Genomic DNA, 20,010 nt, shown 5'->3' with positions numbered 1-20,010 from the left:
CATTAGATCCTTTGTTTAGCCTCGTTCTCGTTGCCGCCGCCGTCGTGGTTTGCTAAAGGTCCAAAATTGTTTTGCACACCCAAGGAATCATGCAGATGTCTATTCGAATCAGGAAAAGAAAAGGAATAAATTATTGATGCATCTAGAGACTGTCATATTGATTTCTTTAACGAACTTTCTTTTATGTTGATAGCTACACACAAGAAAATATTCAAGTTTTGTAAAAAGCAGCTTTACTTAAAAAAAGAAAATATAAAACTTGGAGAGGGCAATTATTTTTTCAAGTGCACTGGTAAGATATTAAAATAACCTCGATCTCAGAAAGGCCGGAAACTGAACACTGTAGTGTAAGAAGCAAGCGATGGTTTGTGCCCAGCAGCAAACCAAGCAGAATCTAGATGATGCCTCGTCATAAGTCTAATTACGATAATTTTAAAATAATGCGCAAACACAAATTTTTAACTCTTTAACACAATTTACGTCGAAAACGTTCCACTGAATAGATCAAAACATCAAAGAAAACTACGCATCCGAAAAACCACCAGGTTTCTTTACAGGTTACAATTCAGCACGCGTCACGTGATAATCACGAGATCCGGTGACATTACACATGCGTTACATTTCGTGACATACTCTACTGCTAGCGTTACATTTCGAGAAATTCTACAATGTAAACTCTAGTAACAAGGGTTGTTTTTGAACAACATGAAGCACTTCAGAACACATGCGTTGCATTTCGTGACATACTCTACTGCTAGCGTTACATTTCGAGAAATTCTACAATGATAAACTCTGGTAACAAGGGTTGTTTTGTAAACAACATGAAGCACTTCAGAACAATTTTTTTTGTGATATAGCTGTTGATTTCAACATATCAGGGACGTTTAGCAAACTACGACGGCGAAATTCTAACTAAAAATATAAATTCAATTTTGAATATATACGTCCCCTTGGCAATTTGCCGTCCTAACTGCTTAAGGTTCCTATCATGAGAGACAGTGCTTATTGTGAAACCCATGGGTCACAATATTACTATAATTGTTATCTACTTATCGTTATATATGCCAAATCATACCTTCACTTTGATTGGTTCTCAAGATATATTGGAAGACAGATGCATAGATGACATCACCATTAAAAGCATTTTGGTATTTTACCATATTCAAGTTGCCACAGATCACAGATGAAGTGAAACATGGTAAGAATATCAGTGACACACTTCAGTGCACCACTTGTACGAAATTTTTATTCTAACCACATTTTGACATCATCTATACTCTATAACTGAAAAGGTGCACAGCAACATGGAATCTATTAATTAATACAAGTAACTGCATGTACACAATTAGCATGATGCACCACTCGCTTGTTGGCTTTGTCCAACGCCCTCCATCAAGGGATCAACTTCATACTACAGGTGAAAGGAGGTCATAATCAGAATTAATATTAAAGTTAAAAACTTGGATTGCTTCTCAACATACATTACTGTAATAATAATAATAATAATAATAATAATAATAATATTACTATTATTATTATTATTATAGTTATTATTTCAATGTCTCAATGGACAGGGGTGTATTGACATATTATTATATTTGTTATTACAGTATTATTACAAATATAATATAACATATCAAAATACATTGTAACAATAGCCTTGAAAAAATGACTAGTCAATTGATGAGTTGCACATTTTTGATGAGTGATTAATTTCTTACAACCACTCTCAGATAATGCATGACACTTCTGTAACTCCTAATTACAGGACTGTGATTATTTTAGATGTTTCATTTATGTTTGATGTATTGGCAATTAAATATTGGTCTTGACCATCCTGTATAATGACTGATTAGATTAATAATTATGCAGTTTCATAATGAATGTCATTAAATTGCAATTCCATGAAGTCAAAAATGAGTATCACAGGTGAGTTGCAATTTTAGCACTTGCAGAGAAAAAAACCCTGAAAAAATTCTGGTTTTGGTGGGATCCAAACCCATACCCCCAGATACTATTTAATGATTGAGCTACAAAGCCACATGATGGAAGAGAGGCAAATTTCAAGAAGGTTCTTCTTTCCCCAAGAGGCATCTCTAGAATATTTTCCCACTCAGTACCTATCTGATAACAATTTGAATGAAATAAATTCCATCAGATTCCTCCACAGGGAAGAAGATTGAGAACCCTCTCAAAATTGGCTAATAACAGCTCAGTTGTGGTAGTACTCAAATACATGTATAAGCTGGACGGCAAAGATTCAAAACTCATCAAAGCCTGATTTTATCCTAGATTCTTTTTTGCATATACCAAAAATTTCCATTCACTTGCATGGATCCTTTCAGTTCAGTTCAACTTGTTCTTGAAGATTTTATTTTAATGTTTATTTCCCTCTCGCCTTCAATAGCTTTGCTATTTTGCAGGTAGGGATAGTGCGATATGCATCTTAATTGCTGACTCAGAGGTAAATAAATTTTGTTGTTTGTTGTCCTTATTGATCATCTCTTAACTTGATATACTAACTATGTATCAAAATCTTTGTCAATGAGCTCTCAAATGTGAAACTTACATCATCATTCTTGTCCATTGGCTTTTGATCATTGACAAAGCAGAGGGCAGCAGACCATAAAGCTGCAATCATTTCCAGCAAAGTGAATGCAAAGATGGAGCCCACAAGGGCATGCTCCTCATTGTAACGAGCATCAACAGCAAGAGGTGCTTTAGCAGCAGTGAAAGAGTTGTCATCAAAATCACGGTTGCCAGAGGTATAATATAGAAATGACCTTTGGCCTGCCACAGCCAATTCCAGCCCATAATTAAACATGATCATGCTTGAGAGAATACCACACACCAGGGAGAAACCCATCAATGTCATTGCCTTAAAATATAAAAATGGAGTTTGTAGAAGTTTAACAACTTGAGTACTGTGTGTTTACACTCTCTAAATATTTAGGAATTCCATGGCAACCACTACAGAGTAGCAAACATTTTAGGACCCATTACTGCTAACCCAAGGTTAACTTTTAATCTGGGTTTCTTTTTTCCAAATTCCTTTGCAGCATTTTTTTTAGTTTTTTTTTTCTCTTTTTTCTTAAGAGCATCCAATAATCAAGTTCTTGACAAAAACAATTATACTAAAGTTTCTTTTCAAGCTTTCAGATCTGAAATCAGATTTCACAAGAACCTTTAGTTACATGTATCTTGACCAAGCTTTGAACAACCCAGCCCTGATCAAAGTACAAAATAACCAACTAAGTTTACACTTGATATTAACCCTCTAACTCCCAGAAGTGATGAACATGTAACCTCTCCCTGCAATATCTAAAAATTATCCAGCAAACAGGTAATGAGAATATTCAAACTTATCAGGTACAAATTGTTATCCTGATCCAACACTAAATTCTTGTAACTCGTTTACAAGGAAATGTGTTGCAGTTAGAAGGGAGAATTAACAATCAGATCTTGGGGAGTTAAAGGTTTAAGGAATCTCTGGGTAACCATTTAGATGGCATGCACAAAGTACAAAATGAACATTTGAAACTAGCATTAACAGTTACCAAGTGTTGAAGAAGTCTATCATGGTAACCACATTGAAAGAATACAACAGGTCAATTATAAAAAACCAAGTTCTCACTCACTAAAAGTTAATAAATCTTAAAGTAACCAGTTTCATCAAAACTCTAACAAAATTATTGAACATGACTGGTTATTACCAGTGCAATTTGAGCACTAACAGGATGGTGCATGTATCATGCTTGTAATTGGATGGTGTAATATGACAGTTAACATATCATGCTTGTGTAAGTGAGCAGTAAATGTCATGTGCATACAGGTGCTGTTGTCATGGATTTTTCAGTGTAAGTTGTTTTTTCTTTTATGAAAACCTTTAACCAGTACCCATAGTTTCTTTCACCCACTTCTGTCTGTAATCATACTTGTGATTAACAAATTGGACTCCCATTGTGCAGTAATCCGATTTTGTAATCACTTGTATAATTACAGACTGAACTGGCCTCCACTCAGTCCTATTACCATTATAAATGGCATGGGCAAAGAATAAAATGAACCTTACATGTACTACTAAAATGTATAGGAGGTCCATTGGCAACCACAATATATTGAATACATGTACATCAAGTAAAAAATGATCGTAAAGTAAAAGAATGTCAAGGTACAAAACTGTAACCACTGTACCTGGCAAACATGAAATACCAATTGAATGTTTAAGACTTGTTTGCAGTCTAAATAGATTTTGAAGAATTCTACACTTACATGTATAGTCAAACCACATTAAATAGCATAAATCAGGTTTAAAATGAACAATCAAGTTTAAACTTACTAAATATTGAGGAATAGTTACCACTCCCTGTGACTTTTGCAGAAATTTAAAAGTTATCAAAACACCAAATGAACCAGTAAGAGCAACCTGCAGATGAAAACATAGGAGGTGCAGAATTCAGAAATTTGAATCTTGTCCAAAAACTGTAAAATGGAACTGCTCAAAATTATGGCAGATGATTAGAAATAAACTGTTAGGAACAAATTATCACATTGTAACAGCTCTTTTTCAGTGCAAAAACAGAAAATCAGCAGGAAACAAATATTTTCAACTTTTAATCCTTTACACCCTGACATCAGTATGTATTTTTTCTTAACTGTTCTCTAGGGTGCTGACAAGGAAAACTTTCTTAGCATTCAAGAACTTCTTTAGTTGGTGATCATTTCCTTTATTCTCATAACCTTAATGTGTGATTCAGGGGTGATATTGTAAGGAGAAATTAGATGCTGGTCTCTCTTGGGGGTCAGAGGGTTAACACTAGCTGAGTTAATTACACCATTGTTTACTCACTGGCGATATTAAAACATTGACTTCTACTTAATCTTGAGGTGATTCCTCAGTATTGCACTGTGCATCTTGTACTGTGCATAAAAATCATGTTATCAGGTGAATAAGCACCCATGCATTTCAAGAACACTGTATTGTTTTCAATGAGTGAAACCAGGTAAAGACATCCAATGGTCTTCACATGTAGCTCTTCAACAAGCACAGTGAGCTATACTTTTTAATGTAGAATTGTGGTGGAATATTATACCCTTAAATTGAAGAAATTTTTAAACATTAATCACAGGGAAAAAAGATAAAGCTAAAAGCATGCATGAAGCTTGTCACTCATGGATGCAAATTTTGACCTTGAAAGCCACAATTTAAGGAATGTTTTAGGTCAATGAACATTTAAAATTGCGTGATTTCTCCAAAAATTATATTTGACATTGTTTTGCACACTTAAGACTTTCTACCCATCAAGTTTTTTTTTTCTTAAGTGTAACTTTTAAATCCCTAGCCTCTAGCTACAGCAAAATGTACTATGAATCAATGAAATGATGCATGGGATTAATGCAGTACAAGTTAGGCCGGCATCATAATTATTGTCTCTTAATCCTTCAACTCCTATGAGTGACCAAGACAGAATTTCTCCTTACAATATCAATACAATATTAAGCACACAAGTGACAAGAATAAAGAAAAATATCAGTTAGGGGATTAAAAGCTGATTCAATACCAAATTCTCCAAACGAACATCAAGAACTGTATGGCAGACAGTAGGAGAATTAATAATGAGATCATAGGAGTTACAGGGTTAAACAAGCAGGTGAGTGACCTATCTTTTTTATTTAATCTTTTAAAACAGAAAATGTAAGAAAAGTTAAAAAAAAAATGGTCAAAAACTTTTTTTTCAGAGGAATCACCTTGGATACCTTATCCTTTACAAGCACCACCATAGCTACCCCACTTACCCCACACAGGGGTGGTTGGCTATGTGACAAATACATGTACATTCAAAATCCATGTTGCATTATTGGATCTATGATCCCATTGTATCATCCATACACTACACTGAGAGGCAATGGGGGTGATTAAAGCTCATTTCACAAAAGAAGGGACAAACTATGATCACATTCAGTGAATTTTGGCGTCCATGAAGTCCAAATTACCCACAGAAACATATCTAAAATCTATGTGTCGTCTGTCATCAAAGTTATGGTCTCTTATGAAAGAAACTTGGGTTTAAATATAATAATCTCATTCAGGATACATACTGTTCATCTAAATGTATTTCTTCCACGATCTCCCATATCTATACACCCCCGAGTAGTCCTGTCAAAATATCTTTAATCGATCGATCGTATCTCGCTTTCTTTCAGGAAGGTTCGAAGATATAAAAGGAATCTAATTTATGCTTCAATAACATACTATATGGAATCAAATAAACACAAACTCAAATATTTGATTACAGGAAAAACCTCACAACGTTTCTTTTGAGGACAATTCGCCAAGATATCGTGAGCCAGGCAATAAAAAACGAATTTGTTTGCATACCAACACTCCAGTCCAAATGGGCATTCCAAGCCCACTGAATCTCCATTTTACTCGCACAATTTCCACGATTCCGAGCACTATCAGCCACAAAGATAACCAGCATTGGATCACAGACAAAGCACGGAGGAGTTTTATCTTAATTGTGAGGGGCATTTTAATCGATCGATCAAGACTTCGAGATCGAAGCGTAGAAACAGTACTTTCTGTATGTATGTCATGTACTCCGATGTTTGCCCAAATCAACCGCTGACCTTGTTAATTTATGAGGGGTAGGGTCAGATATTTGAGCGTCTCATAATGCCTACTCAGGCTACTCAGCCTGCTTATACTCCATTTGTAAATAACAACTATTTAGAGCCCCTTGAACTCTCCCCCTCCTATTCCTGCCAGCAACAGGTGAAACCAAGAGATTATTCTCAGATAGTCCAGCCCCCAAAATAGTCGATTATATCCGTTAATTCTTCCAACCTTTTTCTCAGAGGGGTGGTATGGGAGAGATGGACCGGCCACATTTTTTGCTCTAAATTACTCAAGGGAGTTCCCTCATTTTGTAATGACAGATTCAAGGGAGTCCCCTCACTGGAATCTGTCATTTTAAATTAGCGTTGTTGTTTTGTTTTATTTTGTTTTGTTTCTGTTTTTGGTTTTGTTTTTATGCTTTATTTTGTCTCGTTTGTTTGTTTGTTTTTTTTAATCGTCTTCCTGTTTAATTCTTTTCTTTTTCCTTCTTACTCATTTGTTTGTATTCACTTGAAACTTGGAAATCATCAAGTTATTGGCCCGAAATTCATTTTCATTCAATATCAATTGGTTTTATCATCTGATGAGATAAAATATATCGGCCCTTTACCAATTTCCAAAATCAACTGAGTAATTTTGAAAACCAAATTATTATGCAACACCACCCACCGACGCAGCATCAAAGTTTCTTTAGAAACTTATCGCCATTATTTATATTCATCGAAGTTGAGGACATAAGGAATAATCTTAATTTATGAACATGAATGAAAGTGATCCTCGCAGTGATGTGCACTACTTAGGCAGTAGTGAAAATAAGGCCTGAAAAAAAATTTCAGTCCTGTACGGGATTTGAACCCATGACCTCTGCGATACCGGTGCAGCGCTCTACCAACTGAGCTAACAAGCCAACTGGGAGCTGGTCATGATAGTGGTTCTGAATAAACCCGTGAAGTGATGAATATACGGTTAAGAATATATGAAAGTCATATATTTGAACTGCGGATAAAGACATGAATGAAAGTGATCCTCGCAGTGATGTGCACTACTTAGGCAGTAGTGAAAATAAGGCCTGAAAAAAATTTCAGTCCTGTACGGGATTTGAACCCATGACCTCTGCGATACCGGTGCAGCGCTCTACCAACTGAGCTAACAAGCCAACTGGGAGCTGGTCATGATAGTGGTTCTGAATAAACCCGTGAAGTGATGAATATACGGTTAAGAATATATGAAAGTCATATATTTGAACTGCGGATAAAGACATGAATGAAAGTGATCCTCGCAGTGATGTGCACTACTTAGGCAGTAGTGAAAATAAGGCCTGAAAAAAATTTCAGTCCTGTACGGGATTTGAACCCATGACCTCTGCGATACCGGTGCAGCGCTCTACCAACTGAGCTAACAAGCCAACTGGGAGCTGGTCATGATAGTGGTTCTGAATAAACCCGTGAAGTGATGAATATGACTTTCATATATTCTTAACCGTATAATCTAAATTTAATTGTAACCTGGCTACCCACACAGTCAAGACATTAACAAGTGTTACACGGGAGAACTTTTTTTACTGAAAACTTTGAACTAAGTTTCCTGTATCACCTACGACATGGCAATAAGAAACAAAGCACTTTTTCACAACAGCCACTCATAGCAAGCAAAATATCATAGAGAGCCGATGAGAACTCGAAATTAAAACAATCAAACTGTGAGAAGCGCGGGAAAACGCGGGCGACCAAATCGAGGTTGGTTCTAGTTTTAAATCTGATTGGTTGAGAAAGTGGCGCGTGTTTTCTGGACCAATCACATCATGAAATGAAACAAGACCAAAGCAGTCTCAGATTCTTCCGACACTCATTTGAAATTTTTGCTCTATTACGTAATCGAATTAGTTACAACTACAGTCATACTAATTACCTGTACATTTTACTCAAAGAGACTGATAAGCGACTACTAAAAATTTTTTGCTTCACAGACAAGCGAGAAGTCTCGCGTTTCTACTCCCTCGCGAAGAGTGGTGGTGTTCTTGTTGAGTGCTAGCACTGAAGACGTTGCCACCCCTCCGGAATTCTGATTTAACCTGACGACGGTTTTCTTCTATTTCAACCTCCCGTTATATATATTGGAGAAACTGGTTACACTTGAATGTATTCACAGATATTCTTAATCAAAATATCTTCGGTTAAAAGGGGATGATAATACAGAAAACTCAATAGATAAAATTATAAAATTTTCAGAGAAATGCGCGCGCTGTGATTGGTCATTGCGAGCTCATTGTATTTCTATAAAGCACGCGCCTTACGTCACACGAGTGTACTGTTGAGATATAATACACGCAACTTACGTCATCGGCACGAGCCCGCGCAATTCACAATACATTTGATAACAGAAATAAAAAAACTTGTTCCTCGAACGTTGTTGATTTCTATAAGCACTTGGAAATTATTAAGAACACTCGAGAAGTGCTAGAAGCACTCACCTTCGGCCAGCGCTTCTCTTCACTTCTCTCGTGTTCTTAAAAATTCCCGCGTGCTATTATAACTCAACAATGCACTCGGCGCGTTTTTTATTTCATTAATGAATGCAGATAATGTCACGCAACACAAAAACGCATCGGGCACGAGACAACTAATTCTGGCCGGCGACGCAGTTGTTAATGAATGATCTCGCAATCAGTCTATCAGTGAGAAACTGGTCACACAAGAATGTAGTTACAGATGTACTTAAATTTTAAAAAACCTTCGGTTAAAGGATACAAAAATGCATGTACTTAATCTAATGAATGTAAGTAATGTCACGCTACAAAAAACACAGCAGTCAAAGGTTGGGCATGCGTGAGGGGATCAATTCTGGTCGTATGAGCGCCAATTTCCCGTGTTAAACTTCGATGTAAAAAAATAGATAAAAGTCAACTGAAACGTTCATAGAAATCTGTCGAAGGAAATAAAAGGAAGGAAAAGGAAAACTCGAGACTTTTTGAACAAGACATTTCTGCGAGGGGAAGTACCCTATCGATTTACCATTTTATTTGAGTTTTGTCAAAAATGTTACTTACTTTTCAACACTGCGACTTACTAGTTGTGTGGTTGTTTTTTAATCGCGTGAGACAACATCGTTCTGACCGCCTGAAAGCACGGCTCTTATTCATTGAAACGTTGGCACATGCCCAAACGTGTGACCGCTGTGTACTTTGTAGATCGGCATTGCCGCTAATCCATGATACTCTCTTCATACTTGACCTCCTTTTCAAGATCTTCTTCAGGAGAAATTAGCTCTGTCTTCCAAATATTTATAGACTAGGCGAATCCGCACTGTTTCTGATAAGTGGTGGCTAAAGCATTTGAGAATCCAACTGAAAAATTTGTAAAGAAGGTCATAGGCCAAACAAACAGCTCTTTAGCAACTAAACTGTAACAAAATCGTTCTGTGCGAATGTCTCAACATGGTGAATACGCCTAGCGGTTAAATTTTGACCATTTTACCGTTAATTTCATTCCGTTTCAATTGAAAGAAAAAAAATTTACCACCAGCTGTATGTCACAACTATAGCTACTAAATACATATTTGTAAAAAAATGTCCACACACAATGTCCTCATGGCGAACAGCTTGCCCTTAACAAGTGCTTATGCAAATCTTTATCGCAAAAAGTCGCGCGAAAGAATGCAATCATTGCTACATTATGCAACTTCTTCCCAGGGTTTAATTTTTCTACTGCTGCTGATATTTTTGATAAAGAGAAAATAAAAGTCTACAGAGGGAGACCACTGGTCCTCGAGCCTCGTGATGTACATAAAGCTGACAGACAGCAATATAATGGCGGTCTTGTGTTCTTTGCAGTTGTTCTCCGGGATGTCACGTTCCCCTTCAAAGCCGTCCTTTTTTTATTTTCTCACTGGGATGGAAGGGAACACCGCTAGATATTCCGAAGAGGAGCTGCAAAGGATTATGATTGTCCGTTCTCCATCTACTCATTTCTTCATTTTCTCTTAGTTTAGTGAAGTGAACTGTATCTGTTCTATAATGATGAAATGGTCACCTGGCCGTGACCAGCTGTGTTATAGCAACATTCATCTTGCCGATTAATTCCAACATTGTAGGAGCCTCCCCCACCCCCACAGGTATCACCAGCATTGTCTCCAACGCCTCCCCCAGAGTATCCCCCTCCTCCCCCTCCTCCCCCTGCTCCTCCACCTCTCCATCCAGCAGCTCCACCGCCTCCACCAAACCCACCATCGATACCATTTTTCCAAGCTCTCCCACCCTCCCCTCCCTGAAGAAATCCCCTACCACCCTCTCCGCCATTTCCACTGCCTCCACCAAAGTTTCTTCCACTTTTTCCATTGGAGTAAAACCCGCCACCACCACCACCTGAAAGATAATAATGATAATTACAAAATAAGTAAACAAAATTATATATTTTTGATTGAGATACTTAGGGAGCGATTGTCATAAATATTAGTTTTTGCCGGCTGGGCAGCATTTTCAAGCAAAGACTTTGGTCACGAGGTTAGCCGATAAATATTGTATCAATTCTCTCTTTTTTTTCTCACTATAACTGATTAAAGAACTTACCCCGGCCATTTCTATCAGAGGCCTGGGCACCATGCCCATCACTCCCCCCTGACCATGAATTGTACCCAGGATTCCCAGTTGTTTCTGTGCTGGCGTCGCATCCTGCATGTTTTGAAACCGCCTGCTGTACGCCTCCTCCGCCTCCAGCTATTATTAAAGAAGTGTTGGCTCCTCTCACTACAAATGTACCTCCACCGCCTCCAGATGACGGACCCGCTATGTTTACTGTTCCCTCTTGACCAACAAGTATCAGGATGACTTCACCCTTGTTTAAGCGGAATGTTCCAGTTATTTTTGCTCCTCTTCCACGATACCGAGAGCTGTTAGCTGTTGAATCGTATCCTCCTGCTGCTCCTATTGCTTGTATTCTGTAGTCACCAGTGTACGGCACAGTCCACCGCTGAGTACCGTTGGATACTGTAACTTGTCCGTCATGATCCTGACCTGTGTAGTGACTGCCCAGCGTTGTTGGACCATATCTTCCAGTGGCATTGAGATTTGTAAAAACAGCTTTAAATACTGAAGGGGAATAGTTAGGTTGTGTTTAGCGATGATAAAAACGTAATAGTTAACTTTTTTCAAAGATAATATGAATCCAGTAGTCTATAAAACAACACATAAATTACGCATATTGTCTTATTGCGCAGGCAGGCACTTTCTATGTCTTTTTGGGACTCCAATGGGGCTGCTAATCAGGACCCAATCAGGGTCACTGTTAACGTTTACGTTTCTTCTTAATATTCAAACAAAAGGGCCGTACTGGAGAATATTGGCCCGAGGTCGTGACGGTACGAACCGAGGGCAGTTAGGTATGCACAAATCGTACGTGGGCCAAAATTATTTCCCCCCCTACATTCAAACAAGCAAAGTTAGTAAGTGATTTAGTTGATAGCACTTTGGACCAAACTTATTTAGTTTGAATTTGCCGGCTTCTGCGGACAAAAGGAATGACGTGAGACCGTTTTAATGGAAACAGCCTGTATGGCAAAATCAGACCAAGTAATAATTAATCAGAACGCTCAGATTTGCTTCAGGAATACCTTGCCATACAGTAATGTAAAGCATGCTCCTTACTGTGGTTAAAGATGTTTTGTCGGTCTTCTTTGTTATAAAGGTCAAGAACTAGGGATTCTTATTTGACCCAGTTACTGTAAATTGTTTATGTGCTCTTTTTGATTCGTTTGTCTTTGCTCGAGGTTGTAAAAGAATCACCAAGTTTGCAGTCCCACATTCTTGGGATTGTCTAGAAAGGTTAGATTACTTAAACACTAGAAGAGAATTTTCTTGAACAGTCACCGAACGAGGTAATACAAAAATAAATTAATTCCGAAGTATAACGAGGTAATTTAGTATCATCAACTGAGTTAATAACGTAAATTAGCCACCGTAAAGAGTTTCAAAGCTGACGTTTCTAGCGTTATCCCTTCGTCAGTTTCGTATGACGTTTCGAGCGTTGGCCCTTTGTTAGCCCTTCGTTAGCCCTTCGTTAGCCTTTCGTCAGCCCTTCGTCAGAACCTTAGCCATTCGCTTTGACGAAGAGCTAACGTTCGAAGCGACAGCTTTGGAACTCTTTACGATTAATACCACAGTACTTAAACACTAAAATAGAAATTGCGTTATTCGTAAACCTAGTGTTTGTGTCAGGGAGTGTCCAATCGGAATACGTATAATCAATGGTTAGGACTGGTTCTAATCTGAAAAGCAGAACATTAATTTTGCATACTTACTGCACGAGTACGACCCATACGTGTTGTTGCAACTTGCATTAGAGAGACAATGGTGTTTGTTAGTAAGACACTCGTCTATATCTAAAAGATAAAAAAGGCAGCAGTATAGATGAATGTATTCATGTGCGAAAAAACACTGAATCGACTCACATCTGCAAATTTATTTCAATAACTTTCCTATGCTTCAGTGGTTTCTCACAAAATACGGACCATAAGACAATTGTGACAGTAAAGGCAATAAGGGCGAAACAAAGTATCTAGTCGGCTGAATAATAGCTTATTAGCAAGTGCGTTTTAAAACTCTTTACATTTCTAGGCCGTCCTCTGCAAAACGACGACGCGAAATTACCAAATTTTGCGTGGTCCGAAAAAGGTAAACCTCAAAGTAAAATAATTTAAGTTTTCATTTGGAATTCAACGCTTCTCACCAACGATGTGCTTAAGTTAAGGCGTGAATCGTTGATGTTGTTCATAAATTTATTACGTCTAAGCAAATACAAATTAACTTATTCCGTTGGTTGGAAAAATTTGGAAGGACAGTTTTCATTGTTACCTATGCAGTTTTTGCCATCGCCATTTAAGCCTTCCTTGCAGCTGCAATTAAAGGAACCTTCGGTATTGTTGCAGTCAGCATTGACGTCACAGTTGTGGGTATTGGTAATACATTCGTCTACATCTGAAGAAACAAATGCTTTCTATTAAAAGTAAAAAATCTACAACGCTCATACAGGAATGGTGTGATCGACTGAGAGACCATTCTTGATTTATTACGAATGACCCCCCTTTGTACCCCCGCGAAAACCATTTCATCCCCCTAGAGTCCCCCCCCCTTGCAATAAATAATGGTCTCCCAAAATTTCCCAGTAAAAGTGCATCGCGTAAAATTATGCTAACCATTTACCATAAACAAGTGACCCATACTCGTATAATTGAAAATTAGATCAATTAAGAGACACCTTGACAAGAAAAAACATAAGTCTATAAGAGAAATAAAGACGTCGCGAGTCGCTGCGTGAGAATCCCGAGAGGAGACCAGCAACACTCGACTCACGCCAAGAGAGTGAATCGGTGCGTTGCGTGATCATGAAAACAAGAGAATCGATTTGATTCACATCATTTTCATAGTTCAGAAGCTTCAAAAATAGGTAGGCATCGAACCATGTGGCCCATCCAGCCGGAGTTTATTCCAATCTCCATTGTCCCTCCCCCCTCCCTTATATATGGTGTAAGTCCATGACAAGATTATCCCCAGCATTTCATTAAGCTTAAAATTTACCAGTACCCATATATACCCCTGAATAGACAGAGGCACTATGAAATTAGAGTGTTTTGCCTAAGAATACAACACGGAGACCAGCCAGGTCTTGATCCCGGATCTCTCGCCCAGGAGTCCAGTCCCGCAGCTAACTATTATGGCAAATGCCTAAAGATTCTCTAAATGCTAAGTTGTCTTTTAGCTCTGAAAAAAACGTATCTGGGAGAGCAACCATAACACCAAGCAAAATGTAACCCAAAGTAGAACAAATAGAAAGACAACACTAAAAAAGACTCCAAACACACCGCTGTAATTGAAGGCACCAAAACTAAAAGGAAAGGATGTGCGTAAGAGACAAAAACTAAAACGGGTACAAAAGAGCTGCATTGAAAGAGGAATTATAACTATTACACGGCACAAGCAAAGTAGCCCTTACCTTTTTCACAGTGTTCCCCTGTGTATCCAGGCTGACACGCACACATATATCCCTTGCTTGTGAATCCAACCAGGCAAGTTGCATTGTTGTAGCACGTGTTGAAGGAACACTTGTTCTGATGCAAAAATATATGTAACTTTATTTTTCTTTAAGATAAGGCAGGGGGGGGAAGGAATTCTCCTATAATGATCTGTACTATTCTTCTAACAATTCCCCCCCCCCCTCCGTTATCCCCCCTCATTGGCATATTCCCCCCTGCTACTCTGTTGGTGTCTATTGAATCCCACTCCGTTCCCCATGAAAACAACGTGATGCCCAAAAATTCCTGACCCTCCCCACTTTTATTAAATGGTCCCTAGCTAAGATAGATATTCTACACCCTCTGAATGCCAGTAATGTACTTGTGATGTCGATCTTGCGTGACCAGAATTTTTTTTTTTTTTTTTGCATGAATGTTTTGTCTTCCCTCGTATTCTTCTCACTGATATAACGACCACAAACGGCAATCAGCACACTTGAAGCCGCGGTTTGCTCTGCTCGGTAAACCTCGATCGTAAATTACGTGTCTACTTATGATGAGAACACTGGATAAACTTTTACATGAATCGTCTCAGCTTCGACGCCACGGATTTTTCCTGTGTTCTAATAATCTCTCATAGCATTCCTTGTGAATTATTTCCCTGATAAACTGAAAGAATCTGCAAATTATTTATTTTTACCTCCATTTTCCTATACATGAAGCCTGCCGCTGATTTCAGATCATCTGGATGTTGCACGTGGTCTGAGTCACTCAGCTGGCACAAAACTTGATCTTTTTTTTCTGGTCCCATGTTGATCGATGTACATCTGTCTTCCATAGTACACCAATTTCTACAGTGACTATTCATATGCATTCCGATTGGTAATGAAATGTTTTTTAAGACATGACCTACCAATGCATATCCATTTATTGGTTTCAGAAACCTGAGTCGCCTACAGCCATCTGTAAGTTAGACAGGAGTGGATAGGGTTTAAGATTAAAGATTGGCGGGGGAGAAAAAAGCAAAACTTAAAAATAATGTTCATAGCATCACAATGAATAGAACGCTTTCGATCGCGTTTCGTCAGAGGAAAGGAAAGTACCCTTAAGATCCAATAAGAATTCAAAGGAGAAACAACCGAACTTTGTAAAGCGAGGGAAAACGCGGATGATCAAATCGTCATTGGTGTTATTTTTTAATCTGATTGTTTCAGAGAGTGGTATGAGTTTTCTTGAACAATCAAGGTAAAGTAAAGCAAAAACAATACAATCTTAAACATTCGTCATTGAATTAAGAATTTGTCGAAAATTAAAGAATCCTGGATTTGAACATTTTCATGATATCAAACGGATCGACTGATTATTCTAATTTCCATTCTGGATTGTACATGTATCTGCCCAAAAGAATTGTTAGATTGTATCGGATTGTGCATCGATCAACTTTTTCCTCGGCATTCATAAGAATTTTCTTACAATACTTATGTTACTTTTTCTTTCTTTCGGGAAATACAATATGGTTTGTTTAAGAGGATAACATTATTGTAATTCATGAAATGGATTTGGGAAGACTTAATAAAATAGTAACGCGAACTTCCTGCGGTTAAAAGCAATAACGACATGGAATGCTTATCAACGGTTCTTGGTAACATTCAGTTTCAACAAACCTATTGCTTTTAATAAGTAATGTAAAATCATATTAAATGGAGAAAAATTGTCAAATACTTGTATGAAGTGGTGTCTCGTCTCGGCCAAAATATAATTCTCATCAGATACCTTTCGGAATTTTAAAGCCAAATTTTCGAGCATCAAGCTCAAAGGCCCGTTCGCGAATTCAAGATGTTAGGAATCTGGCCCTCTATAGCAGAAGGATTCCCAACCGCACGTTCACGAGTTACAATTTATACGATATAGAATTATGTTGGCCACAACAATCTAACCAATGTTTTGGATGAACTTGCTGTATCCTTCCGTGGACAAGATTATTTAATTATTTTTTTAGTAGCTCTATAGTTCATTTGTTTTATTTGATATTCTCGTCTTCCTCTGTAGATCTGGTAAATAAATTTTGAACCTAGTCTCCTTTCTTTAATTTTTCTCGTTTTGTTTTTTCTTTCTTTCTTGTTTTTTTTTTTTCTGTTTTTTTTTTCTTTTTTTTTTCGGCATAGCACAGATTTAGAATCTTAAACCGACGGTAAACTCACCCGCGACCTTTTCAAAGCGATAACCTTTCACGAAAAATATCAAACTTTTTAAAGTCAAAGTTCTTGATTTTCACAGGGAAGATTTAGTTCAAAGTTTTAGCAAAGGTCTTGTTTATCCTCCCTGTATCTAAACAGCTGGACATTTCAAAGGGAAAATAAATAAATTGAAATTGCGGATCTTTTTAAACCCCTTTTACACCTTTTCTTAGTGTTTGTTGAATTATAATTCGGACAATTTATTCTTTCGAATGAGTCGCTCAAGGGCCTCAGAATTATATCAACGGGAGTTGTGTTTATTTTCATTACTCCCGGTAAATTATTAATAAATAGTCTAATTTCACGAGGTACCACCACAGAGACACGATACTGAGCCAAACAGTATTGCACGATCTTAATTTGTTTTGACATTTGCCAGAGCTGATCTGCTCGATCAAGCTGTGTTTTGAAGTTTCAACAAGTGAAGCTTACTACTTCGAGTACTCTTTATCTTAAAGCCCTTCCAAACAAAAGCTAACAATAGTGGAAAAACCAATTGTAACTCTCATAACAATGAGTACAGTTAATAAGGGCGTAAACCGTAGCAAAGATTATTTGGCATGCTTACGCATTGATCAAATGCATCATGTTCACTCATGTTTTCTTCAGACTAATCAAAACAATGAATGTGTTTTTGCCTTAGTTTTCTTCGAAATTTTCTATCAACTTTTTTTAAAAGATAGCTTTGTTTCTTCGCTAAAAGGCGCATTGAAAGAATAGTCTTTTTTATTACATACATATGTAAAGACAAAGGTGAAGTCAAACACTGGCAATACTCACGTAGTTAAAATACAGTATACTACATGCCGTGATTCTAAGGGTTAGAATACCCATCGTGAACACTTACACCACAATTAGTTTTTTCAGTTCAATGGCCTGATAGCCTTTAAAAATGGAAATAACAAATTTTAAAAAAAGTGGAAAAAATTCTTGGTAGAGTAACACGAAACTTTTCTTTCAGTACAATTACATTTTTTTTTCCTTAAGTTGTACAGGTCTATGGGTTTTCTATCCATTGTGATTAATTATTCATTACTGTTTCTCCACAAGCTTGATCTTTTAGACGTCAAACATTTGGATAGTTGATAATAACCAGCAAGAATAACTTTTAACTCGCTTAATTTTTTGTTTTTTTTCGGTAATGATGAAACTGATCCACGAAATATTTCTAAAATTCAAATGTGAACAAGGAAACATTCTAACGTTAGTGCCATCAAAACTTATCGAACTATGTCTTTCTGCTCAAAACTGTTTATGTAAGCCCTCGACCAGAGAGTTTCCAGACTTGCTAACTCCTCCCCAAAACGTGGTTCGCTTTGCACATGTTTTCACGAACTTCATTGTACTATTTTATCAACAAAATTTAAAATTTCGTCGCCCTTAAGCGTCTTCGAAAAGGTCACTTTAGATTTTCTGCTTTTCAGAGCGGATACTCAGTGATAAATTACAGTATCCAAATTCGCCAATTTGTGCATCACTCAACCTGCCTGCCATCAATCCCGATTTGCCTAAGCTTACTTTTTAAAATTTACCTTTAGTGTTGATTTACTGCAGATGGATTTACAGGTATTTAAATTAACAACTTTGTCAGATTGGGTTTTCGAATCTTTACAAATTGCATATTTCTTCTTCGTTAACTTTGATATATAATTGTCCATAAGAATTAATTTGAGAGCTAAGGTAAGACCCTTAACATTTAGCCAGATTTTCGTAACAATTTTCCAACGTTCGTTTTATAAGTCCTGGATTGAGAAAGGCACTGTGAGGATAAAATATCTTTCTCCACAAGAACACAAAAACACAAGAACACAGGGCAATGGCAGGGCCAGTACTTGCACCTGGTACCTTCGATCTGAAGTCGAACGCAATGACCACTGAGCCGACACGTCAACCAGACACCAGACAAAAAAAATTAATCGAAGTCTGCTTTAAATATTCCAAAAAAGAAATTCATTAAAAACAAACAAATTATTTTGAAGTTAACTTACCTTGGTTTGCAGCTATCGAGGTGTAAAACCAGCCTCCAAACTGAAAAAGCAGGAGTTGGACAGAAAACACCGGGTAGCAACGCCGACAATTCATCCTCAGATTCTTGTCAGGAAGGAAATTTTCAGCCTTCCTTTGACCGTAATTCACTTTTAGAAACCTGTCAAAAGTGTGCAAAAACTTCTTTAACCGTCAGACGCGTTTCTGTCACACGGAGCAAAACGGATATCTTTTATCGTCCACCGAGATGAATAATTAATATAAGGGCAGCTGAAAATGAAGTTTCTCTTACATCGCTTGAGCCTAGAAATATTCCGTGATAAGTTCTATTTTCCTGGCATTCTGCACGGAAAAATCTCAACAAAACAATTCTAAGAGAAGATGCACAAGAAACCACTGCAGAATATGGATCGTTCCTAGGGAAAGCGTTAATGGAAAACCTACAGCTTGAGACAATTTTGACAGTTGAAAGTCTTTTGTGTTCTAGTTTTAAGTTAAAACAGTTCCACTGACCAATAAAAACACATTGAATGACCGACGTGTGTTGTGTTATCACGTTTACTTGGCATGTGGGAGCAACCTCCATCATTTAGGCTTCGTTATTGTATTGAATTGGTTTGATGATTGAACAGTTAAAATATTGAAAGTTCTGAATCAAACGCCGGAAACCTATGCACCAAATTTACCGTTTTTTTGGAAACCAAATTTAAATCGCCAACAACAAAAAATCAATTAGTATAGGCAATGATATGATTTCGAGTGCAATGAAAAAATGCATTCGTTTTTAGCCATTCAGGCGCGAGTAATTTTTTTCGTGTGTATTATTAGTATGAATAATAAATTCACATCTGTTGAATTACATTGATTCAAACTTTGACGGTTGCAGCGCCTCAAGAGAAAGCTGAAAAAAGAAGCTGCCAAACAAATGAATATAATGACGCCATGTAACAATGCTTGACACAATTCGCGCCCCGGGCAAATTTTCTCCACTGCCAAAAATAACACGATAGTGCATTGTATCATAGAATGCTGTGTTTTCTTTAAGAGTTTTGCTAGTTATTTGAATGTCTTCTCATGTTTGAGACCCGAAACATGCATATTGAGGTAATTCCAAGGACGGAGATATGTGCATATTTTCGCGCAAAATGGAAGCCATTGTGATAATAT

General features: G+C 37.4%; 2 protein-coding genes across 2 annotated transcripts; both read right to left on the bottom strand.

Annotated features, from left to right (window-relative positions):
• Positions 1-455: 455 nt before the first annotated feature.
• Positions 456-6,631, bottom strand: LOC113686180 (uncharacterized). The gene is made up of 4 exons (XM_027203773.2): positions 6,380-6,631; positions 4,340-4,426; positions 2,570-2,878; positions 456-1,411 (listed from the first exon to the last, which is right to left on the bottom strand). Exons 1-4 carry the CDS (start codon positions 6,530-6,532, stop codon positions 1,346-1,348), a joined length of 615 nt encoding a protein of 204 aa, XP_027059574.2. The 5' UTR covers positions 6,533-6,631; the 3' UTR covers positions 456-1,345.
• Positions 6,632-8,997: 2,366 nt separating this feature from the next.
• LOC113686168 (uncharacterized) lies at positions 8,998-19,033 on the bottom strand. Its single transcript, XM_089201016.1, has 7 exons — positions 18,846-19,033; positions 15,321-15,583; positions 14,602-14,716; positions 13,464-13,586; positions 12,911-12,991; positions 11,184-11,702; positions 8,998-10,979 (listed from the first exon to the last, which is right to left on the bottom strand). Exons 1-7 carry the CDS (start codon positions 18,937-18,939, stop codon positions 10,627-10,629), a joined length of 1,548 nt encoding a protein of 515 aa, XP_089057142.1. The 5' UTR covers positions 18,940-19,033; the 3' UTR covers positions 8,998-10,626.
• Between the last annotated feature and the right edge of the window lie 977 nt (positions 19,034-20,010).

This window comes from Pocillopora damicornis, chromosome 1 (genome assembly GCF_964200805.1).
Source record: "Pocillopora damicornis chromosome 1, jaPocDami1.2, whole genome shotgun sequence".
Taxonomy (NCBI): domain Eukaryota; kingdom Metazoa; phylum Cnidaria; class Anthozoa; order Scleractinia; family Pocilloporidae; genus Pocillopora; species Pocillopora damicornis.
Note: the sequence above shows the minus strand (reverse complement) of the source record. Positions and strands in the feature narration are given on the sequence as shown.

What these genes read in the sequence shown, in the direction of transcription:
- LOC113686180 (XM_027203773.2), bottom strand. Translation starts at nt 6,532, where the DNA reads ATGCCCCTCACAATTAAGATAAAACTCCTCCGTGCTTTGTCTGTGATC. An exon ending in CCATTTGGACTGGAGTGTTG is followed by an intron (nt 4,427 to 6,379) that starts GTATGCAAACAA and finishes TTTCATCTGCAG; the next exon opens with GTTGCTCTTACTGGTTCATT. An exon ending in TAACTATTCCTCAATATTTA is followed by an intron (nt 2,879 to 4,339) that starts GTAAGTTTAAAC and finishes TTATATTTTAAG; the next exon opens with GCAATGACATTGATGGGTTT.
- LOC113686168 (XM_089201016.1), bottom strand. Translation starts at nt 18,939, where the DNA reads ATGAATTGTCGGCGTTGCTACCCGGTGTTTTCTGTCCAACTCCTGCTT. An exon ending in CTCGATAGCTGCAAACCAAG is followed by an intron (nt 15,584 to 18,845) that starts GTAAGTTAACTT and finishes TCTAACTTACAG; the next exon opens with ATGGCTGTAGGCGACTCAGG. An exon ending in TCATGTATAGGAAAATGGAG is followed by an intron (nt 14,717 to 15,320) that starts GTAAAAATAAAT and finishes TTTTTGCATCAG; the next exon opens with AACAAGTGTTCCTTCAACAC.